The sequence below is a fragment of the Phoxinus phoxinus genome (assembly GCF_949152265.1).
Source record: "Phoxinus phoxinus genome assembly, chromosome: 19".
NCBI lineage: Eukaryota > Metazoa > Chordata > Actinopteri > Cypriniformes > Leuciscidae > Phoxinus > Phoxinus phoxinus.
Genome location: NC_136894.1, coordinates 21,648,297 through 21,658,655, shown reverse-complemented (window position 1 = coordinate 21,658,655; position 10,359 = coordinate 21,648,297). Strand labels below are relative to the sequence as shown.

The 10,359-nt window shown below is 34.7% G+C and overlaps 1 protein-coding gene across 2 annotated transcripts; it reads right to left on the bottom strand.

Moving 5' to 3' along the window:
• Nucleotides 1–763: 763 nt before the first annotated feature.
• Nucleotides 764–10,359, bottom strand: gsdmea (gasdermin Ea). Of its 2 annotated transcripts, none has more exons than XM_079591663.1 (11): nucleotides 10,322–10,359; nucleotides 10,125–10,176; nucleotides 7,052–7,263; nucleotides 6,733–6,925; nucleotides 5,371–5,533; nucleotides 5,166–5,286; nucleotides 4,453–4,581; nucleotides 4,165–4,283; nucleotides 2,226–2,577; nucleotides 2,063–2,136; nucleotides 764–1,976 (listed from the first exon to the last, which is right to left on the bottom strand). In XM_079591663.1, exons 3-11 carry the CDS (start codon nucleotides 7,260–7,262, stop codon nucleotides 1,746–1,748), a joined length of 1,593 nt encoding a protein of 530 aa, XP_079447789.1. In that variant the 5' UTR covers nucleotide 7,263; nucleotides 10,125–10,176; nucleotides 10,322–10,359; the 3' UTR covers nucleotides 764–1,745. The 2 variants fall into 2 exon arrangements, with proteins under 2 accessions (XP_079447789.1, XP_079447788.1); XM_079591662.1 differs by having other exon boundaries at nucleotides 766–1,976; nucleotides 4,156–4,283.

The window sequence follows — 10,359 nt, the reverse complement described above, 5'->3', positions numbered from 1 at the left end:
TTTTCTTAACTCCGACAGTACAATTTAGTTTGTACATATTATGTGTACTGTTAATGAAGAAGACAGATAAAGTTAGCCAGAAAACACAACTCATTTAGCCAGTTTATGAGCTGATTGGCATGAGTGACATGAGTGAACTACATTTCCCATCAATCTCTGTGGCAGTATAATAATAATAACAATAATAATAACAACAAAAACAACAACAGCAAAACATAAATTATGACACATAATGCGGATTCTTTGAGTTTTCCGAACTTGTAAAAACAAACTTCCCAGGAGAACTTGAATGCACCACAATGGTTCCCTAACCCTATGATATTGCCTGAACAAAAGTGGTCTAACTGCACAGTGTTGCCCTGAGGCATAGTATATAAATAAAAACAAAAAATAAATCTTTAAACAATCAAACATACTTCTTTACATACTGATGCACATGCATATATTTTTTATTATAAAGTTATTTTAACTTAAACATGTTAAAAAGTAATATTTATCTTACTAATTGGTGGCTTTGCTTCATTAAATGACTTCTCCACCCCCAAACAAAAGGTCACACCCACTTCAGCCAATAATTTCATTGAACAGACATGTCAGGTGATCTTATATATTAAAAAATATATATAAAAAAAAATTAAAGGGGCGGTGTGAGGTCCAAAAAGGTATTCTGTTGCCTGAGGGCAACACCATGGCAAAGAGGGTTAAGACACCAAACGAAGGATTTCAACATGTCTTCTTAAAAGCAAATGAAAAAGAAAAATTTCTCATTGTCAGATCATATTTTATTATCAGAAGTTCATTCAAAATGCCACATTTTATTTCCAAGCGTACATATAAGGTCCAAAAAAAAGGGAAGCTTGGCAGCATATTACAGATGCAGTTAATGGAGTTTCATCTGTTAATCGAACAGTCCCAGAAATTAAAAGAAAATGGTTCGACATGAAGCTTGACTGCAAAAAACGAATTAGTTCACTTCGAAAAATATAGCCCAGCCCTATTGAAAGCAATTCATTATTTGATTAAAGTGTTTCGTTTGCAGATGCTATTACTGGCTCTCATAATAAAAGTAAAAAGAAAAACCGTATGTAATTACTATATATAATATTTTTTTCAAAATGCTGTGTAAGTACCCGATTAAGGTGAATTAAAATGCAGCCTTATTAATGAGCAAAACGTTCAGATGTTAAACGCACTATTTACGCGTGGCTGGGAGCTGATTTCTTTCGTACCAACTAACATTTGGAAAATACGAACATTTTAATGAATCCAAAAATTTACGCCAGAACCACTTTACACACGATTTACACAAAAATTCGCTCTGCTCGTGTTTCATGAATGAGACCCAATATTAATACTCTAAATTAACTATGGAACAAAAAAAAACTATTTCAGCGATTACTATGAAGATAACTTGTCTTCATATATTTAAAATGATACTTACCCAATTTAAATAAATGTAAATAATTTTTTTAAACTTTTTTAGTTGTTTTACTAAGAAAGTGCAAATAGTTATAATGTAAGTGCAAAAAAACTGGGGAAATAAAATATATATAAATGTTATTTTAGCATAAATATTTAAAGTATGTATGATTAAAGGCACATTGTTGGCACATTTGTTTTGGATTATTATTCCGAAATTAACAAAGGAACATTAAAACTAAAGTGTGTCATTTCTGTATTACTAATATATCTAAGTAATCAGGAAAAAGTTACATACTTCACACATTTATAGGCCATTTTAGCCATCAGAAAGCATCACTGAGGGAAGCAAGGCCATGGATGGCAATGCACAGTACCATAGGAAGGAATCCCTCTCTGCATGTCATTTCTGAGGTTAGTGTGTCATTCTCTTTCCTTAGTAAAACATTACATGACTTAAAAAGTGCCTCCACTCTGTGGAATTCATCGTCACTTTGTAGGAAAACGGGGATGGTGTCCTTGCAGAGCGGCTTGTAGTTAGAAGTCAGATGAATTACCTTGGTATACAGAAAAAAATAAATTAAATTAAACATATTTTAATAAAATAAAATAAAAATTCTCAAACATTAATGCAGAAACTCACTAAATCCTGTAGACTTTTGAGACTTTCAGAAGTGCAGAACGGTTCTAGCAGGTTCAGTCCAGCATCCGTCAGCTCTGAATCAAAAATTAAACGGTATGAGTAAAAAAAACAGAAAGAGTCTATGTAGGCTACACAAGATATCTCTGAGTTTAGGTGTACAAACCTTCAAGAGCGCTGATAAGCATTTGAATGGCGTGCATAAGCTCCATGCTCTGTTTGCTTGCTTTTGTTGAGCATCCGTTCTGATGGGATACCACCGCGTGATGACCGTTCTGTTCTTCTGGTTTGCAGCTTGATCCATTTAACTCAGATGCCAAGGAAAGATCACTGTGATTGGCTGTTGATATCTGACAACATCCATTAAAACTGGACAATGGCGTTGATGTGGAAAGTCCATTCTTGTCAAGTGGTTCACACTTCAGTAAGTCTAAAAACGCACCAATAATCTGGCTCTGTTTTTCAGACAGCACGCTGGTTAGGAAGCATGGAGTTTCACCACTGCTTAACATATCACTCTGAAAGACAGAAAGACCATGAGATAAGACAAAAAAATAATAATAATAAAAAATATGTGTATGTATATATATATATATATATATATATATATAGGCTATATATATATATATATTTTTTTTTTATCTGAAAAATGTATCCCTAATAGCCTATATCTGATCCTGGACCACAAATATTTGGACCATATTTTTTTTATTGAGTTGTATACCTCACCCGAAAGCTCAATAAATAAGCTTTCCATTGATGTATTGTTTGTTAGGATAGGACAATATTTGGCCGAGATTCAACCATTTGAAAATCTGGAATCTGAGGGAGCAAACAAATCAAAACATTGAGAAAATCGCCTTTAAAGTTGTCCATTTATGCTCACGATTGTGCAGCATTCACTCACAAAAATAATTGTTTTATATATTTACGGTAGGAAATTTACAAAATATCTTCATGGAACATGATTTTTACTTAATATCCTAATGATTTTTGGCATTAAAGAAAAATTTATCATTTTGACCCTACAATGTATTTTTGGCTATTGCCACAAATATACCCGTTTTGTGATCCAGGGTCATATATGGCTATTGCCACAAATATACCCGTTTTGTGATCCAGGGTCATATATATATATATATATATATATATATATATATATATATATATATATATATATATATATATATAGGTGATTCTTCAATTAGGGAATTTTCATTATCTTGAAAAATGAAAGTTGTTTAGTGATATTCATAATAACTACGTATTTAATATAGATAAATAAACAGCATGTCCTGATTTTGCAGAGTTAGACGTGTTCCTGGGTCAACATTGTTGATCCTGGAACAACATTCCAAACAAACTTTCCAGAAGTTTCCAATGTCATTTTGAGGCTTTTAAAGAGATAGTTCACCCAGAAATGAAATTCTGTCATTAGTTGCACCCTTGTGTTGTTCCAAACCTGTATGACTTTAATTCTTCTGAGGAACATAATTCGGACAACATAATGGTAAATTTGTCAATTAAGTTACAAAGAATGGAGCTTAGAGCTTGCAAACGTTTGAAGCTTGATAACTTCAGACATCATAATTCATTGTAATTGCGGGACATTGTTGATCCTGGAACAACATTCCTGTCCAAAAATGTAATCCTAACCATACCCCTATACCTAACCCTACCCATAAGTTATCCCTAAAATCAGAGGGAAACGATAGCTGGATAACACTGATATAAAAGCACCTAACCATAAACTTGACATAAACTCTAAACTTGTTAATCAAATCTGATTGGTTGATTGGAATGTTGTTCCAGGATCAACACAGATGCTGATCCAGGAAATCAGGTTACCCAAATAAGCATGTGTGGGCACAAGCACAAAATAGAGAATTGATGGGACAGGTAACCTTTAAACACTGTTAAATGAGGAAAAAAGGAGGAAAAAAGGAGGGAAAAAGGAAGAAAAAAACAACAAAAAAATCTTTAAAATCATCCTAGTTCCCTTAATGAAAGAATCCCCTATTTATACAATTTATATCCTTGTGCAATAATATGAGTACAAGATTAGCTAACATTGTTCCTTTCAAACTATCACTCACTCTACCCACCAAAGCTGACAAGACAGATCGGTCCAACAGAATTTCCCTCAACAGGAGCAGGATGGAGGAACGGCTTTCAGTAGACAAGTCATCCAGCGCACAAAAGCTAGTCTGAGCATCTGCAAGTGCTGCAAGGAGACCAAAAATGTATTTAAACAAAAATGAAAGGGTCTCATTATGGCAGTATCCTAATAACCTGGCAGGAACTTGAAAAAGGGAAACAGGAATACATGGCAAATTCTACTTCTGCTTCTGCACACATACTTGGATAACACACAAAGGAAATGAAACACACACCATTTTTCAGGTTACCAAGAGGGAAACCTTCTTGGATCAGTTGCCGTTGACCATCCACCTCTGATAAAATGGGAGAGGGATTCCAGGAAGTGTCATCTGCTTCTAGTCCACTAGACGTTAGACACAAATCTAAACTCACACAAAAATCAAAGGTCACAATTTTTTTTTACATTTTCAACTTTTGTTGCTGTTTGAACATGAAAAAATTATGCAAGTTACAAAGTTACTCTAAAGAGAGTTATTCTCTAAATCAGTAAGAACTCCCTGAAAGACCTCGATTGTAGAGTTCTATCACACAATATTCCATATTTAGATAATTAACAGCGAAGACAAAAGCAAAAAAAGGGGCAAGGTTGAGTTACTATTCTGTTGAAACTATTTGTATTTTTGAACATTTAAGCATGAAAACCTATTTTAGTGGGCCCCAAAAACAAAAATAATTTGAAAAATAATAGGTCCCCTTTAAACAACCAATAATAGACATAATAGGTCCCCTTTAAGCAATGAAAATAATTTATATATATATATATATATATATATATATATATATATATATATATATATATATATATATAAAAATATTAAAAAAAAAACATTTAAATATAAAAAAAAACATTTAAATAAAAAAATTATTCAATATTAATTAATACATGTAATAATAATAATAATAAAAAAGAACTGTAGCCTTCTCCAGCCACATAAATGTCACTGACCAAAGTAGCCATCACTTTCGATGGTCATTTCAATGACACTGTAAGCAATCACAGTGTCCGGTGGGATGTCTAATGCAGTCTCAGAGTCATACTGTATATTAGCACTGTTTTCCATAAACATCTGAAACCATAGAATCACTCAGATAAGGACATTTGGAATATCAAGCCCATCACTGTTCAATCCCTGAACACACTTCTTACAAACCTGACAACAACTCCCTCCAAACATAGCATTGCAGCCACCCTTCCCCAGTTCGCTGAATGAGATGGAGCAGTTGCAGGTGGTGAAGATTCGCTCTTTAAGGAGGGTAAAACCCTTGTTCCTTTTCAGAGACTGCTGGATCAAAGAGTGTGTGAGGTCCAATTTCCTACAGTCATAAAGGGTAAATCAAAAGGTGAAGAATGAATTTCAAATTCCATCAGTTTATCTTCTTATATGCATTAAGTATGTTAAAGGAATAGTTTAGCCAAATTTTTTTTTTTTTTTTACAACTCATCATGACTTTCCAAAAATATATTTTGAAAAATTCAGGATTTTTTTTTGTCCAGTTATACGCGTTCCTGGGTCAACATTTTTGGATAGCAATGTTGTTCCAGGATCAACTAAATATGTTATGTGAAGAGATTTGCTTGTGTCAAGCGATTAAGTCTTTTCTCTGATATATGGAAATAATCACTTAATTGGTGCGCATGTAAATGTAGTAATTTCAAATCAATCCAATATTGTTTTGGACAGTTTAAAAATTCTTCAAAATATCTCCTTTAAAGGAACACGCCCACATTTTGGGACTTTAGCTTATTCACCGTATCCCCCAGACAGAGTTAGATAAGTCCATACCAACCCGATCTCACGGCAATTCGTACGAATTTTACGAGGTGGCTAATTCGTACCAATTCATACGACCTCACTCGTACGAATTTGTACGTTTTTTGCTAAAACGTACATATTTTACGATTTGCCAAAATCGTATGAATTCATACGAATGACCTACCCCTGACCCCGCCCCTAAACCCAACCGTCACGTGGGTTTAGACAAATCGTACAAATTCGTACGAGTGAGGTCGTACAAATTCGTACGAATTAGCCACCTTTTAATCACTCGTACAAATTCGTACGAATTGGTCGTGAGATAGCGTTGGTCCATACATACGCTTTTCATCTCCGTGCGTGCCGTAACTCTGTCTGACGCACCCACCGCTAGCCTAGCACAAAGACTGGAGGTAAACGGCTCCAGCTAGCATACTGCTCCCAATAAGTGACAAAATAACGCCAACAGCAGTATGCTAGCCGGAGCCGTTTACCTCCAATCTTTGTGCTTTGGGATACGGTGAATAAGCTAAAGTCCCAAAAAGTCGGCGTGTTCCTTTAAATGTTTGGAGCACGGAGAGTGAATAAAGTCCTCCAAAATAATTTTTGGATGAAGTGTCCCTTTTAAGAGATTCAACCAGCTTCAATTTTATGTTCTGAATAGAATTTCAAAATTATGATAAAAAAACGTATGCTCTTTAGTTCGTAATTATCAAATCAAAATAAAATGATATACATATTAAAGGGTTTTTCTCTAACCGTCCTTTGGAGTCATTCATTAGCTTCGGAACATCCACGTATTCCGTCTGAAGTTTCCCGAGAGATAAAGAAAGTTTTGATGTGCCCTCTCCATTCATATTTACGTTGCCACCTGCAGCTCCCACCTCTACAGATCCAGCCTTGGACTTCATGTATTTACCCTCATACTTTCCAAACTCTTTCTTCTTACACACTGTTTAAAACAAAGAGGCATCCTATTCATTTGGACAACAGATATTTCCATTTAGGCATATTTTGCCCAACACAAAACACATAAAGCTAAAAACATACTGAGATACTTATTTGCTATTCACTTTACCTGGTTTCACTCCTGGTTCCCCATTCAGCAGGTGATTGAGAGTGAAGGGTGTGGGTCTGTATTTAGTTTGCTGCCAGAACCACCCTTTCGGGATTTTCAGCACCACCGCAAGCGGCTGGAGGTTTTTGGAGTCATTGGGGCTGGAAGTCGCAATCAGAGCACCCTCGGGATCCATCTCTTGGACCAGCTTCTTCGTCGCTCTCTTAAACATCCTTTGCACAAACACGTGAACAGGCAGCATTAAACCACATTGGAAAATGTGTACACTTGATGAACATCTTTATTCATTGGCTTTTCTCAAGCGGTGTTCCTAATGATGGATGCAAACTGTAAAATACACTCATTTAGTTTGCGCAATCACTTGTTGTGAAACCACAGAATCATCATAAATACTATAAATACTCATCATAAAACACTAAATGTGCAGAAACTGGTTACCAAAGAAGTTTTCTCTTCTTGCCAAAACCAAGAAGTAAAACCAAAAAGGGGATAAATGACAGATATTATGAATAGCAAGAATTAAGTGAGATTAGAGGAAGGTGAATCAATCAAACCTCACAACAAAACCAAATGTCAGAGATGCAGTGAATGGCAGAAAATAGCATGTCAGCTGCATCTGTACACAACACATGGTGGCTTGTGGGTGTTACAGATATGGTTCATCATGCAAACAGAGCAAGACAACATAAAACCTACCACTCTAACGGACTTAAACTGGGATAAAATCGGGGATATTATAAATTGGGGGGCTTCCAGTCAGTGGAACTCCCCTGACACTGGGTCAATGAAGCTATAGTGGCAGTTGTGTTTTTTAAACAGCAATACTGAACAACAGGTGTTAAACAAACTTTTCAGAAGTTTCCAATGCCATTTTGAGGCTTTTAATGAGATAGTTCACCCAGAAATGAAATTCTGTCATTAGTTGCACCCTTGTGTTATTCCAAACCTGTAAGACTTTAATTCTTCTGAGGAACATAATTCGGACAACATAATGGTACATTTGTCAATTAAGTTACAAAGAATGGAGCTTAGAGCTTGCAAACGTTTGAAGCTTGATAACTTCAGACATCATCATTCATTGTAATTGCGGGGAAAAGAAAGACTAGCACATCTTCAAAACTTTCACGAGTACAACATAATGAGTGTGAGTGAATGATGACAAAACTCTATAGTTGGAATGAAAGTTTGAAATGAATATCTGAGGGATAAAATTGTAAAACTTGATTTTGAATTGATTGGATCGTTGGATGGTTGTGGTTTGCTATTGCTGTGATCTCATGTGAGTGACAGGTTGTCCCGCCCTCATGTCTGTACAGTCATTCAGCAAAGTCATTCAGAGAAGTGCAAGAAGCAGGGTCAATTATTTTGATTTATGATTACGAGGGCACATTAAAAAAAATTTTTTAAAATAATGATGAGCTCGGTTTAATTATTTATAATAAATACTGCAAAAAAAAAAAAAAAGTATACATTTTTATTTCATGGTGACTAATTTTGGGATTAACTTTTTGGATGAGTCGGTTATGAATCATGCACTTACCCCAAAAAAGGTGTAAAGAGAATATGATTCTGTTCATCAATAATGGTTATTTTAATGGATTTGCAATGTAACCATCGTAATAAAGTAGCCTACAAAAATACATGTAATTTTAAACTAAGTTTAAAATGCAGCACTCAATTTTATTATTAATAAGGGGGTTCCTGCTCCGTCTCTTTACCCAAAAAGGTTTGAAAGCAAAATCCTTTGTTGTTACATTGACACAGGTGGCACAGGCAGGCAAAATGGATGGAGTTCTTCAAAAAGACTAATAGTGCTTTCACATATGCTGCGTTTGCAGTGGCTATACTGATACGTAGTATCTGTGTCACAAAATAAAAAATGGGTAGGCTAAGTAATTTTGATTTTAAATCCAAACTTTAACTTTGACATTGTTACAGACATTGAAACAGTATGAAAATTATTTTTAATCATTGTGATTCTTTGTTTTACGTAGTTCGAGTTGTTGACAGAAGAAAAGCTATCGCGCTATATCTGTTGCTAAGATATAATACACATATATTTTAAATTAGAATAGGCTACAAAGATTATTAATGCATATTTTAAGACTGAAAAAAAAATATAAGAACTGGGAGAGAGGGCTAGCCCCCAGAAGACAAAGGACCTTTTTGGAAATTAACATTTGATATATTAATTATAGTACATGCCACTACATTAAAACGAGTATTTTTCCTCTGCTATAAATAAGGCTGGCTGTAGCACCAAAAAGTTAAAAATTTTGATTTACAATTACATAGTCAAAATTAATAACTAGCCTACATAACTATAACAAACTTATAATTACACCCTGTTTAACTTCTGTATATTAAAAAAAATAAAACTATATAATATGATTTACTTATGAATTCAGATATAGGCTACAACTACATATTCAGATGTTCATACATTTAATAAATTCGCATGAAATGAAGGTTGAATGTGACGATAAACAAAATAAATAAAAAGGGCAACACAGTAGCCTACATATTCATGTTTAAATAGAACAACATGCAGCAATAACATATATTTATATTCTCGTTTAAAACGTTTTTAATTTCTTGATCCTGTAATTTAGTAAATGTAGGCAGAACACATTAACTGTAGGCTACTAATTATGAGTAGCCTATGATCAAATTATTACAGTTTCTTGTCAATCTATATTTATTTCAATGTGAACAATACGCTGCAGTGCGGTGCAGCACAGCAGAAAATAGACTCTGTGCGTAAACGATCGCTGCACCGCATCCGTGTGCAGTGTGAAAGCTCTAACCTGTTAACATGGGTACGGAAAAAAATACACACGGCAAACGCACTGCAAACGGATGTGTGAAATGTTTAAATAACCTCAGGCACAGAATGAGCACAGCAGACCAGCATGCATCTCCAAACTTGCCACTTCTTCATTTACATCACATAGACTAAGACATGTAGACTGTTGAATTCGTGTACATTATTAGCTATTACATTACAGTCCAGTGAAGCAAGAAATCAGGTGATCAAGAGTAAGATTTGATAGATTAAAAGTAGGCTACATACCTGTATCAGACTCTTGTTTGTGTGATGCTGATTTGCTAGATCAACAGCCGAGCTGAAAAAAACGATGGGTTATGAAGAAGCGATGAAGAATAACCTATGACTTTAATTTATACAACAACTGCTTTGTTTAAGAGACAAGTCCACAGTATTTCTCGTATTAGAAAGAGCAAAAAATCAGTAGGCATACGTTCACCCACATCTAAACGTCTTCTCTCGACTCCTAACTAAAATGTCA

Coding starts and splice junctions, on each gene's coding strand:
- gsdmea (XM_079591662.1), bottom strand. CDS start 7,262: ATGTTTAAGAGAGCGACGAAGAAGCTGGTCCAAGAGATGGATCCCGAG. Junction 6,926..7,051: donor GGAACCAGGAGTGAAACCAG/GTAAAGTGAATA, acceptor TGTTTTAAACAG/TGTGTAAGAAGAAAGAGTTT. Junction 1,977..2,062: donor TCAAAAGTCTACAGGATTTA/GTGAGTTTCTGC, acceptor CTGTATACCAAG/GTAATTCATCTGACTTCTAA.